Here is a 14,570-nt window from a genome sequence, read left to right as displayed (position 1 = left end):
AGTGTGAGCCCCCTATTGGCCCATCACGGTCAATGCATGCACTGGTGAGATCATTTATTTTGGGTCTAGTCTGGACCCCAAATGGAATCTAAGCGCACACACAATATACAATCATATATATTCAAATACACACTTTCTTTCAAATGACTGGTTTTGTCATGTATTTATTTAGCAGATGAATGCTGTCGTTTGGACGCATACCTACACACCGGGACACTGTATGCATGTACACTTGAAAGCGCAGCAAGTTCACAGGACTGTAACCAAAGCACAACTTGCAGTTGCACAGAGAAAAAGTGCTGACCACATGAAGTGCAGTACCGCATGACGGCCACAAGAGTGCGGGCCCGCTCGGCTCGGGCAGCCGGCAGCGCTGCAGAATGTCTGCATGGGCAGAAAGTGGATCTCGGCTGAAAGAGCCGAGTGGACGCGGACTGGGGCAGCGGCGGTGGCAGCGGTTAAATATAGAGACGCCCAGATCGATCCTCCCGCAGGCTATTTCGGCACACAGCTCTAACGCCGCATTGCTCCGGGATGTGCTGACACGGACGGGGCCGACGTTTAAGGTGACAGGAGCCCTGGACTCAGCAAAGTGCCCGGACTCCACGCCAGGGCTGGGGCGCACAGCAGATTGTGTGTTTCTTTCTTGATTGTTTTTTGGACATTGCATGTGGCCTTTCCGAGCAAACACACACGAGCACACCCGGGACTGGCAGCATGCTGGCTATGGCAAGACAGACAGGGCAAACACACATACACATAAACACAAGGCCTTTTTTAAGATCGTATGCACTGGATTGATCATTGTTTTTGTAATCAACCCTGCCGGTCGTTTGCTTGTTTGTTTGTTTGATGTTGTTACAGTAGGCTAAAGCAGGACAAAGCTGTCTTGGGACAAGGAGCGGTGTGGGCTAATTCCTGTGCATACTTGTGCTACTTTGCACCGGCCTGACCTAATTACATTTACTCCGATGAACTATATTTGCAAAGGCCAGCGCAAATCCGACCTGTCACTCATGGAAATTGCTCTGGAAACGAGCAAAGGACAGATCCTATTAAACGCCTGTACCTTTACAGGGAACATGTCACTAGTGGCATTTATGTATTGACTGATTTATAGATTCACTTTATATATGTTTTCTACTTAACCATTAGTAACATGGGTTAGCCTACAACATCATTGTGTTGCGCGTCATTTAAGCCTAGTGCATTTGTACTGATGACGTTTGGCTGTATATTTATAAAATATTTTGCTTAATAGTATGCTTAACACAAGGCGTACAGCACAATACTGATAATGCATTGTACTGGTTCCCTACAGAACATGCCCTTGTACACTTCAGCCTCTGGGATAGATTGGAGCTGTTGCTGAGGTCTGCACTGATTATCTCCTCCTTTGAGACTTCCAGGATTATGTGCAGGTTTGTCTTTAAAACTGATGGAAGACATCACCATAAAAACCGCACACAACACATCTATTGTGCAGGAGCCACTCCAGGCGCCACAGCTGGAAGATGCACAGCAGGTTGGGGGTGACGTTGACAGCCTATATGTGCAATATTGAGAGTCGATTGGCTGAGCTCTGCTTATACACAGGTTATATCTGTGTAGGATAAAGAAACCAGATAAATAAGAACATTTTTTGTTTCTCTTAGTCATGTTCCTGTTATATATATGTGTGGGAGGCAGAGAGGGGGAGATGGTGTAGGCAGGTTAGAGCTGAGGGACTGTGAGAGAGGGAGGGAGGCAGGCTGTGTGGGCTGTCTGTACAGGCTGGAGCTCAGAGAGTGGGAGTGGGAGGACTGCAATGCACACTAAAGCCACTGAGAATCAGAGGCAGGGGTGGGAAGAGGGAAGATAGAGATTCTTACAGGAGCAAAAGCTGACGTTTAAATGTAATAGCACGAATAAAAAGTAAAGAGACAGACGGATATATAGATAACGGTATCTTTTCGGGTACACATATCGTTGTGGCTATTCGAGTATGTGAGTAATGATCGAAGGTGGGCATTTGGGTGGTGAAGTAGTGTGGCATAGAGGTGACAGCCAAGGAGCTGTTTGGAACTAAGAGTGCATCGTTTTTAGTGTAACAGGAAGTAGAAAGTAATTATGTGGCCTATCATGTTGCATAGAGAGTACACGTTAGGGGTCACATCAGCAAGTGGGCTCGTTACCCGGCTGGCCACCACGGCGCCACCTGCAGCAGAAGTACCACTTATAAAATGTAACTTATAGAACTTTCCTGAGGCATTTTGGAATTGGAACATCTGTTTGTACCCCTTTTGAACTAATACCAAATGTAGTCAGCCCTTTGCAAATATAAACATGATATGTCTCCTTAGTGTTCTCCCCCCCGTTGTATCCCATCTGCAGTAAAAAGCAGGCAGTGCCCACCATGCTTCCCTGACTACAAATCCCACAATCCTCTCTGGCCCCAGGTGGAGGCTTCTTGGGAGTGTACTTATATTAGAGCTTAATCTCCCCAGCCCCATCATAAAAGCAAGGCAAGCAACACGCCTTAGGAGACAACGTCCAAGAATAGATCGGGATGTGGATGTGTCCCTCTTCCCTCACTGCTTGAATATGTGGATTAGACACGCAATGCCCATCTTGGGTTAATGGGTGGTTTAGTAAATACTTAAATTGGAAATATTACCTCTCTTTCACACCCTCTCTGCCTCAAGAACGTCCCAAAATAAACCCAGGCCGGGATCTTATTGGGCTCCCACTCCTCGTCTTTCCTTTGGTATGGTTTCCGCAGAAACCAAAAATGCAATAAAAAAACAAACAAACAAACAAACCAAAAAAAACAAAACAGACTCTCATCCCTAGTGTGCACAGAGATGGATGTACGGCTCCATGGGGGAGATTGTTTGACATGTTAACTTGCCCCCCCCCTCCCCCAGCTTTCAGAAGACAGGGCTTCCTGAACTTTTTACGGCCGACTGCCAAGTTCCAATCTGAATTCAAATTCGTCCTGTTATGACAAATCTAATTTCCACATGTCACTGATAGCGATGGGTGTCATGTAAAAACATGGGTTCTGTCTTCTTTTGTATGATGTGACTGATGGGCAATTGAACAGAGATTCAGGCCTGAATTGTTATGTGAACCCTTCCAATGTCTGATGTGTGCTTTCCATCGAGTAGACATGAGAACCTTCTGTTGTAATTTTAAAAAGAAAAAAAGAAAAAGAATACCCCCAGCTAAGCCAATTGGAATGAGCCTTTGGCAGGTAGATTAAAGTTTTGTCTAAATGCAAGAAAATGTGCAGCAAAATGTAGCAAAAGTACTGAAATCCGTGCCATTCAGTCTAGCGTTTAACATCGCCCTGCCCCCCGTAGAAACTCAGGTCAGTGAACTGGAATCTTTACAGCTTCCCCCAGGCTGAATCAGCATTCAACAGCCTCTGAAGACTCTGATTGTTAAAAAAGCATAGTTTAATGAGCAATATTTATTCAGTCAATCCCCGGTTACTATTTATTCAAATTCAGGCTGTGCATACTTTCGACTATAACGGTGGCAGTCGCACGCATTTGGATGTATATCAATATATATGTATATAAACCTATTTATCTACGTGTCTGTGTATTTATAAATATGAAGTGTATATGCAGTCAGTATCCACTTTCATTTTGTAATAGATTTATTTTTCTCTTGGGAGTAGCCAAAAGGGAATCAGACCCTTATAATGGATCTCACAGCACAGAAAGCTTCGAGCAGCAATTTGATTGTATTTGGGTTTGTTTTGGGGGATGGGAGACTAAAAGAACGTGTCTTGCTTTCATGTGTGTCAATCCAGTGTTCTGTACACGTGTGGCCAATTTAATTAAGTGGGCGCAATTAGCCTCCGCGCGAGAGACGGCCTGTTCTGACAAGACGCGATACGATCCGCAGTCTCCAAGGCCCTGTTAATGAGCCACATTGTACTGGCTGCACGTTTGCCATCAAGATTTAGCTCTGGGGGTTTAGTTAGAGAACTGTGTGCACACAGGGCTAATAATTCTGCCGTGATTAAGTTGTTTTCTGAGATGGAGGAGACTGGGTAGACGGTGTACGTACAAATAACTGCACGTACACAGGCACGCTCTCTGGCCAGGAGGCTTCTCTGATTAAATATTGAACAGTAGGATTTACCACATTCTCCGGATACTGTGACCTTTTTTTCTTGGCGCTCCCAACAATGAACTACATGGGTTATTGAGCTAGATCTCCATTTGAGACATTCAACAACAAAAAGGGGAAACTGCGAATGGGGAATTAAAAAATCCATGGTGTTTATTTTAGTTCTGGGATGGGAACCGCACAGAATTTCGTTGCCGCCCATTTTCTGGGCTCAAAAAGTATTTGGCAATGATGACAACCTAATAGTGTTTTATAACATGCAATGTCCAGATGTACCCACAAAACCTAGCTCTGTGTCCCCAAAACACCTTGACTGCTGTTGCTGTACTGATGGATTTGAGCAGTAAACATCAAGGCAGTTAAGAAATTCTCAGAAACTAGCCTGACATTTTCACCATCTGGAGTACAAGGAGCAAAGCAATTGCAGTCGTACTGAAGCTGATCCCTGCCGGCTAGACTGTATCTGGTATAGAATATCAGCCTGGTTCCCCAGACGTTGACAACCTTAAACAGCTAATAGGTTGAGTTTAACACATGAGCTTCATACAGCAGCACCTCTCGTATCTACATTTGCATTCCTAACATTTTAGGGAATCTTAAGCTTCCAGACCAATGTCTCTAATTTATTTTGCGATGTTGCTAAAAATTCTCTCCGATGAAAACACAAATAACAGACAATGTAAGTGGGCAACTCAGAGTCTCCAACCCTGCTTGCAGAAATATGATCTGAGGTAACTCAGTTGCACTGATTATTGGTGAAAAAGCATGAGATTTTTAGCCACTGATTGAAGAGACATATACAATATCTGGGGGCTCTTCAGGACCAGGGCTGGAGACCACAGCTGAAGGAGACCCTTTCAGAACATTTGGAAACAGTTCTTGTTGATTTTGAGGCTACTATTAGGAGTTTGCATAGAATGATTACTATTGACTATACTATTGAACTGTAATGAAATGATGGGTGCCTTCTTTGCTTTATTGTGTCTGGAGCTCAGCATTTGATGGTAAAAGAATGATACAGTTTCCCTCTCTGAAACGGCCTCTTTCAGTTGCTCTGTTTTCTACATAAAGTAGGCGGTGTAATGTCTCACTCAGCAGGTAATTGCTGCTCTGAAAAGCCTACCACAATGGTTGGTTCACTTCCACAGTTGCAATCCCATTGCACTTTATGCTCAGCTTTCCTTGTGACTAGCCAATGAGAAAGCACACAGCATCGTGTTGCCACGGCAATGAGATGCAACTTCCAGCATTGCCTGTATTGACAAATAAGGTGACAGCTGATGTGGACACATTTCATACAAACAGACCTTACATGTATAATTCGTTCACATGCTTTATTTATTCAGTCATTCATTTATTCGTTATTCATTTCAGGCCTTTTGGAGTGAGGGTGGTACGCGCTACTTCCTGACAGTGATGTCACACTGACGCCAAGCATAGATAATTAGAAATAACTGAACTCAACCATGAGGGTTTAGATATGGGACACATCATAGTTCATAATCATTAAATTTGGACTTCTGGAAAGTGATGAAGCAACACACACACACACATAATCTGGATACTGAGAAGGATATTAAATAGTTAGTGTCAATTTTTTTTTTTAAATAAAATACCAGTCAGCAGTTGTTTAATCAACCTTTTGAGCATGCTCACGCAAACATACATATACACACCTACACAGTAATACCCGAATACACTTTATCATTCATAACCAGGTGAAAGCAATCACACACATCATAGACCCAATGACTCATCCCCCTCCAAATGGGCCCAGTTTGCCACAGACTAAATGCCTCCCCTGGCCATTATGTTTGGCTCGACCACAGACAGGCTTCAACTTCCAGGGATACTACTGATAAAGTTGTGAATTATGCTCGGCCTCCAGGCCACAATTTGCCAGGCACACTAATCTGGCCGACTAAAGCAGCAAAGACCACAGTCCCTCTGCACGGCTCGCCTTGTAAATCAGCGAAGCTAATGTGAACGGTTGCGGGCAGCTATAGGATCAGCCAGCAGCCTCATTAAATCGGAGACCGTTTATATGACATTTGCAAGGCCCGTCTCGGGGTCCAGCTGTCATGGCCGTCCAATATTGCAGTTGCTGTTGAACATAACATTGGTAACGACGGCTGTAAATAAGACTGTAATAGACATGTGGTTCAGACCCTGATTGCTCTGTTATAACATGTAAATCAAAATGGCATACATTTGTTAAATTTTTTAATTTTCATTTGCATTATAATTTTGAAATGCAAAATAATAATAAGTATCCCTGTTTTGTGTCCTGCTCACATATACAGTTGTGGTTTAACATATAATATATTTAATATAATGTATTATATTTAAGTCTTATATTTATAGCCGAGCTTAAGTTACTCTTCAGATTGGTGTTCAGGTTCATCATGTTACAGGTTTCGTTTTTCTTTTGCACAATTTGAAACGTGTTCTGGCAGACACTCGCGCCACATTCTTACCCAGACATAGGTCTAGACCAAATTTTGGCCTACCCTTGAAACATAAATGACAAACTTGTGCTTTTACGCTATTGTGTAGCAGAAAGTGGCTTCTGACATTAAATTAGCACACGGCTTACTATTTTGCGATTCGCAGGTAGATCGTTTTGATTGGGTTTAGTTTATTATTCATTATTTTACATTGAATGTGATTAACTAGGACTCAACATATTTCACTGGCAGTTTTGGTGTGAGATAAATAGATATCCACCCAACCTTAAAGGAGCATGTCGTGATGCACAAAGCATGTGGTCTGTTTAGCGGGAGTGGGCTTGGTGGTGTGAATAGAACATGACTCTTTAAACACTAAGAACACTTCTGAGTGACACAGTTGGAAGATAAATGCCCCCAGCCACCCCAGCCTCCCCCTTATCTAGCAAATTATAATATAAATGTGTCTTTTCACATTCTGGGACTTTTTCAATATGAAGTATTCCCCAACTTCTGACCATAGTCTTGTCAGCTTTGATCACAGTGAACCCAAAAGCAGAATGCCACTTGACAAGATCCCAGTACATCATATACAACTAACATGACCCGGCAGGCTGTTTGAGAAAAAGATAGATGGATAAGAGATTAGTTTTAAGTTTTTCTTGTCTGAAATCTTCTTTAAGTGTGTATCCTTCTAAATCCTTGCTGCAGAACGTTTGATAGAAAAACTGGCTGAGCTCCTACAACTATTAGTAAAAAACAGTTGAATCAAAGTGCTCAGCAGTCAAACGACAAGATCTGTCTCGTTTAACATGAACCTCTATGAACCCCCCCACTGTGGAACTGTCAAAATCAATTTAGAGCCGCAGATAACGAGGAAACACAACTACTAATTTGTCAAACACCATATTGATGATGATGATGATGGATGACTCTGAAATGCATATTCAGTGATCATGATCCCAACTCTTCAACAGCTGGATACTCAAAGACCACACAGCCAGAGAAACCCAATCTATCTGCAATGCAATTATACAGCTGTAAATAGATGCTGTCCCCCCAGGCAGACTGGAATGGGAGCAGATCAGATCAGTGTACGGTAGGTGTGAGAATGGCAGCTTTTAGACATTGACTCAACAGAAAATTCCATCCTGTAATAGTTTCTTTCCTTACTTCTCGAGACAGCATTCAGTTCCTTGATCTATTATACCTCTAATCATCCCAATATTGGCAAGAGCACCAAGACCAAACCAAACTCTTGCTCCGTGGCAATATAGGTTTTGGAACTGGACTTTGCACAGCACGTTTTTTACCACAGCTGATGCAAAAGGAAGTTTTCTAGTAGGTCGTTATCAATTACTAGATTACTAATGACAGAGGGTCTCCTAATAACACATCCCTAACATACATGTCACTGAGAGATGCCAACTCCCTGCCATGCCCTCCCCCCTCTGCACCCCCCCAACAACTCCTCCACCTCCTCCCTCACTCCCAAAGCCTGGAGCGGAAGCTGTTACTATCAGCTTTTTCAACAACTCTATGTGGTTATTGTATGGCTAAATACATTCAACCCCCAACCCGAAGACACATGCTACTAGTGTTTATATGTGAGGAAGAGGGCTATTCCTCCCAGGTACAGAAAAAGCAACGATAATGTAGTGCTATAGCAAGGCATAGATCAACATTAATTAAAAAAATTAAATATATAGAATATATGGGAAGTTTATGGAAATTATACCAACACTTATACATCTTCTCTTTAAGCAATAACTTATTTATTTCACACATTTTGTTTTCTACTGGTTCATGAGACTTAAATTAATACCTATGCTGCAGTTGAACTCATTATTTGAACATTTTATTAATCAGCTCATGCCTTATTTGCACTGAGCATCAAAGGCAAAGTTTCATCCACCTTAGTTACTCTTTTCAGAGTGCTTATGCCCCCCCATGAGGAGGAAGCACTTTGCAAAGGAAGATCACCAAAGAAACTAGCCAGCAAATGGATCCAAATCATCCAAGCGTTAATCAACAGCAAGACTTTCAACCTGGACATTTTGCAAAGAGGACCAAGGTCTATCCAACGTTATAGGCTGAATGATAGGTAGAGATAAAAATAACACTGTCATCCCTTAAAGAAGAACACAGGAAGCAAAAGGAGTGGGAACAGAAGGGACAGACGTGGCCCTTTTCAGACTAAGGACAGTTTGCCGAGTGGTGTAGCGGCATGGTCCACAGCTAAGATTCGCCAGCAATTGCTTTTCTTGATCCAGTCCAGCCCAAATCTTACCTCCAAGATAAGTTCTTCCATCTGGAACTGTCTGTGCCATGCCCGGTCATCATTCAAGTGCTCATGGTAGTAGATGACCATCACATCATATTTCTTCATTATGGTCTTGAAGTTCTTGCTGTTGAGGTCGTGCACACGGTCCTTGCCATCATACTCGGGGAAATCGAGCCCCTTCTTCCCAAAGGCTAGGCTCCCAACGGAGAGCACTATCCCCAAAAGCACCCAGCCCAGCTTCATGGCTCCTAGCTGTTTCGTGATCCTTGGAAAAAGAAAAAGAAGGAAAATGTTTTCGTTCCCAGCAACCAAAAGAGACTGGAGTGGGGAAATATGTCCCACGGAAATATGCGCAAAGAAACTCAGACGAACTGGGTCCGGGAGTCCAATTAGGAGGGAAAATAAAACTGAGCCCCTTTCTCCTGTGCGTATGTGGTGCGTGTGGGCGTGGGTGGGTGTGTGTGTGTGTGCGTGCGTGCGTGTGTGTTTGTGTGAGACTGGGAGCTTACTGGAGAACTTACGAGCTGCTCTTGGGGATGCCTAAAAAGTGGGGGAGAGCTTGGAGGCTGGGTAAAAAAACCCTTGAGGTGGAGTGGGAGGGGGGAAGCTATCTTTGACACTTGGCACCCGTTCCTATCTCCCTCCCTCTCTTCGACCATAGATTGAAAGACGGAGAGAGGGAGAGAGGGAGTGTAAAGGAGAGAGAGAGAGAGAGAGAGAGAGAGAGAGAGAGAGAGAGAGCTCAGATTCTCACCCCGTCCAAAGGGAGAGAGAAACTGGAGGGTAAGAGAAAGACTCAGATGCCTTTCCCATATTAAGTTTTGAAGGGGGGCCTACCTAAAAATAAAATGTGAGCTCGGGCACAGAGCAAAAGAGAGAGAGAGAGAGAGAGAGAGAGGAAAGGATACCTCGGTGTGGAATGGGTTCTCTGGTTCCTCAGCCTTGACAATGACAATGGTTGGAGTCTTGGTTCAACCTGGGACAACTCTCAAGGGACTCTTCGGTGGGGTTGTGTGTAATTGTTTGGGGGGAAGGGGTGGGTGGGTTGCAACATTGTCGCACAAAAGTGTGGGGGTTACACAAAAACTGGAGACATAAATCAGTTTGAGATGTGGATGGTGGCCACTCTGCCACAGTAGGAGAGAACAATATAATTTCCACTAGATTTGCAGATGGCTACACATGACAAACACACAGATATACACACACAAAATGACTTTGAGTTAGAAAATGGGAGAAATAATATTGTGATATTTCCACCACCTCCTAGTAATTAGGTCTCAGTAAAAGTAAAATGTCCTTCATGCTTCGCTGCCTTATTGAACGCCAACATAACATAGACCGCGATTGTGGATTTTTTTCTCATCATTGATTTATTTCTGTGAGTGAGCTTTTATTTTTTTAATTTTTATTCTGACCTTCGGAATTCTAGGACATTTTTGGCATAAATGCTAGAGATATGAAGGACACTGAGCTGTACATTTTCTCTCGACGCAGCTTCTTGTCAAGTTGAAGTTCAATCACAGCTTCCTACAGTTCGATTCTCACCATATAGTTAGAATCCTTGATCAGGTTTTAGAGCTGAAGCTGAAAAGCAGATCAATATATACAGTCTAAGTATCATCAGTCCAGGCAAATATGAAAATAAAATATAAAATATAAAATAAATATAAAAATAGCTGATTTCAATTTACCATAACAGGATGCAGCCAAAGGGAGTTAAAAAGTGTACAAATTAACCTATAATAATAAGAATAATTATACATGGCTGGCCATCAGAAGAAACTGTAAAGACTGTATAAGAGTTTTAAGTTCTGTAAGGCTGGGATGAGCTCACTGAAATTAGTTTACCAAGTGAAAGGGGAGAGTTGAGTTATTAATAACCCCATGAAACCAGAGTCCCACCTCTCAGTCGCTGGCTCTCACATTTACTGCCTATTTTGTCGCCAGGGGGGTCTCAGGGTAGGTGAAGGCTGGCAGGAGGGACAGGGAGGGGATGTCTTATGGTGTCTTATGGGTCATATTCGGAGGGTGCTTACTTCACCTCATCCATACACACTTGCGTTTGTGTGTGTGTGTGTGTGTGTGTTTAGTCTGTTCAGTTGCTATTGTTTTGTTTGCTTTTCCAGTCAGGTGAGTTTTCATCCAAGCCTGGAGGCAGAATTTGATGTGCTCAAATCAAAGCTATAATATGTGCAGTCAAACTCCCTGCTATTTATCCACCTATATCTACACTTAACATTGATTTCTTAACTTGGAGTGGTCTCTTAATTTTTTCCAGAGCTGTATATGGGCAATCTCTGCTTACTTTTGTTTGTATGTTTGGTATTTTTGTATTTTGCTTTACTAAGAGGTCTTAGCTCTGTGGCTAAATGAAGACAACAAAATGTGAACCTCTGCATTTAGCTGGCCATGCAATGTGTCAATCAATTAGTGTAGCTGGTGGTTAGTCTACAGCCAGGATCTGCATCAGTGTTTATTACAGAAAATAAATATATCAGAGAGTTTATTTTCAACAGAGAAGCATATATTAACTGCAACACATTTAAAATAAACTTTGTCCTTTGTTTTGTTGCATTTTTTTCTATTGTAAAATATTTGGTTGATGTATCTGTTCAAAGCAGGCTATGATATGATATATGATATATCTAGTAAGATCAGAAAAAATTACGCACACCTGGATTAGTCAGGTGTATGCCAGCGGAAACACACTTAGAGAAGAAAATACAAGCCGCATATTCAATAGCTCCGATGCAGCTTGTATGTTCTTCTCTGTATGAGATATATAAGAACATTTACAAGTGAGAAGAGGCCATTCGACCCATCGTGCTTGTTTGATAAGAAAGAACATAAGAAAGTTTACAAGAACAGGTGGGTGAGCTGCAGTAGTGACCTACACTCTAAGAAGTAAAGATTCTAATAAAAACCTTTTAGGGTTCCTGGGGTTGATACTGTGGAGGAAACAAGGATACATAAAGAATCTTATATGTATCTTAAATCAACTGTGATCATGATGAAAAAGGGTTCTTAAACTATGCCTTGTGTTTACAATGGACCTCACAGTTCTCAAATTAACCCTTTAATGAAAATAAACTCATGAAGAACCCAAAGGTTCTAAATAGAACCGCTAAAGAACCTTCATTTTTTAGAATATATAACTTTCTGCTGGTTTTCATTTAATCTGAAGGCTGGACTAGTTCACTGAACCAATTAAGGAACCCATAGCCTACCTCTAGGAGGTGGGACTCTTCTTTAAAGCAATACCACCCTCTGCCAGTAACAATGTGGAACTGCAACATGGCAGACAATTGACTGGTGGTCCGGGCGACTCGGAGCAACCTGTGTTCCCTGGCTGGGATTTATGACCTCCCTGGACACTTTCATGGGCCACATTTCTCCCAGCTTGGTTCATACACTGCTTGATTGCTTTATGGGAGCCAGTCTCTGCTCCTGGATTGATATATACTGCCCTACACTACATTGGCGTCTTTCTGCCCTGCTGACATTTTCATTTGTGGTCCAGACTGCAGTGCAGTGTCATTCTCTATTCTATATCTTCTTTGTAGATTAATGGATGGAGAGATGGATAGGTTGATAGATAGATATTATATGCCTCAATAGTGTACAATGTTATATTGCAGATCCCCACCCCTGCCAAGAATAACATTAAAATATATGCCGTACTAAAAAAGTGTATTTATAACTACCTACTGTGGCTCATTAAGGACATTCAACTGCATGTTGTTGGGGGTGCGTTATTCAAGATCACAAGAAAATTAAATGTTCTGGGGATGTCAAACTGGTTTAACTGGGGATCACAAAGACTTCAAATTTGGTTATTTGGAGATCACTGTTACATTCTGGTCACATTCTTACCCACCATACTAATCTGATTCAGAAAAAAAAGTAGATGATTTGAAAAGCACTGACAGACTGACAAGCTGGCCAATAGGTAAACTGATCGCACAAAACAAAGATGCTCACTGTGAACAATTAAATTCAAGTCGAACTGGGTTCCTTCTTTAGACATTTCCGGTCATTTGCTTCCAATCTCATGTGCACTTACGTCTTAACTCTAGGCTGAATTGGCCATCAGACTTTGCACTCCCCACCTCTTCATTGAAAAATAAAAAGAAAGTCAAACCTGAATGAGGGATTGACCGATCATGGATTCGCAGTCAAGATCCATCGCTTTGAACCTGGAAGATCTGAGTAACTGGTGATTTGAAAGGGACACAGGGAAGGCGGGCGGGCGGGTGTATTCAGACTGCAAATTGTGAGCAAAAAATTGCTGATCCCTGGCCAAGCTGACAGGAGCCTCCGGAGGCCTGAAGCTTTCACACTGATTGATCCACTGTGCACTCGAGGTCTGTCAAGCTGTCTTCCCAGCTTGCGTGAGTATGACTAAGCCATGGCTGATTTATATGAATCTGTCTCTTTCTGTTTTTTTCTTTTTTTGGTTGTTGGTTTTTTTTATCTTTTCTTTTTCTTTTCCACAGAATCTTACAATGGTTGGGCAGTAATGATGCGGGGGAGCAAAACAGACGATGGACGCAGTCAGAGAACGACTGACCCTCCTTCCGCTCCTGAATTTGGGCTGCATGTGCAAATCAATCGAAAACTGTCCCACACCCTGGGACGATCCCCCAACCAACCCAAAGGGGTTAACCTGCCCCAAGTCTGCCGCCTGAATGCCACTCTCTGTCTGAACTGTCTGGAAATGGGAACAATGAATAAATAAGACAAATCAAAACTTCTCCTTGTTCCGAGTGTAACTTGTCTGTTTGGCTCCCCAGGATTCGAGCTCCAGAGTCAAAGATTGTCTTGTTGTCGACAGAAAGCGGACTTGTTTATTGTATTCAGCTAGAGTCCTGACAGTATTGCTCTGGGTAACATAGCAAAATAGCTGTGTCAGAGTGTCGGTATAAGGCACCATTGAATATTGCAAACTTACCCGGTCTGTCTGCCACGAAGACGAGTTGGACGTTTTTTTTTTTTGGCTGGGTCAGCTCCCATCATCCTCGGAGAAGAGTTACATTTCTTTCCAAATCTATTGACAGACTTACACTGATGGATCAACATCGTTATCCAGTTAACTATTCGGCTATAAACATCAAAGCAGCAGTTCCTTCTTCCTCACGGTCCTCCTCAACAGGGCTTCGATAGGCCTACACGCCATCGCTTGAATCATTTCCAAGATAGTCTTAGCTTTGCAATATTCAAAATCCCTTCTTATCCTAGAGTAAATAAGCACTTTAAAAATGACAGCAGGGCCGCACTGCAGTACCCTGGTCATGGTTTATTTCTAAAACTGTGGCTGCATAACCGAAATAGTCATTAGTTGGTAAAATGTCAATCCTTCATTCCACACTTAAACGTAAAACAGGTTTATTTGGTTTAATTGGGCGTGTAATTATTGTGTGGAAGGTCAGTGTGGAGGTGCAATTAATGCTAGTGATAGCGTGAGACTGTAATAGCTTTTTTCCGGCAGCTTCTGACCGGCATTTCTGATGAATATACAGAGATAATTTCAGATTACTTTTCGTATAAAAGCATGCAAACAAAGATACACTTTTGAATAACATGGATAAAGATAGAGTGTGAAGCCTATAGTGAGATCTTCTCACAGCTCTCACATTTTGTTGCTGTAAAGCTTGTAGTCACGACACTTTGAAGTAGGAATTCATGTGTTGTCTGCACAAGCTACTCCACAC

At 42.5% G+C, this 14,570-nt stretch overlaps 1 protein-coding gene and 1 long non-coding RNA gene across 5 annotated transcripts in view; one reads left to right on the top strand and one right to left on the bottom strand.

The window, feature by feature from the left end:
- casq1b (calsequestrin 1b) overlaps positions 1–9,472 on the bottom strand; it is a 27,535-nt gene extending 18,063 nt beyond the window's left edge. For 2 of the 4 annotated variants that reach the window (XM_066723065.1, XM_066723068.1), the window contains exon 1: positions 8,863–9,359. In XM_066723065.1, coding sequence (XP_066579162.1) covers positions 8,863–9,099 — 237 coding nt within the window. In that variant the 5' untranslated portion in view covers positions 9,100–9,359. The other 2 variants (XM_066723067.1, XM_066723066.1) reach the window with 2 other exon arrangements.
- LOC136768726 (uncharacterized) lies at positions 373–14,570 on the top strand. The gene is made up of 3 exons (XR_010822018.1): positions 373–633; positions 1,322–1,421; positions 13,356–14,570. It is a non-coding gene; the product is annotated as an uncharacterized LOC136768726 (long non-coding RNA).

This window comes from Amia ocellicauda, chromosome 14 (genome assembly GCF_036373705.1).
Source record: "Amia ocellicauda isolate fAmiCal2 chromosome 14, fAmiCal2.hap1, whole genome shotgun sequence".
Lineage (NCBI taxonomy): Eukaryota > Metazoa > Chordata > Actinopteri > Amiiformes > Amiidae > Amia > Amia ocellicauda.
This window is presented reverse-complemented; position numbering and strand designations above follow the sequence as displayed.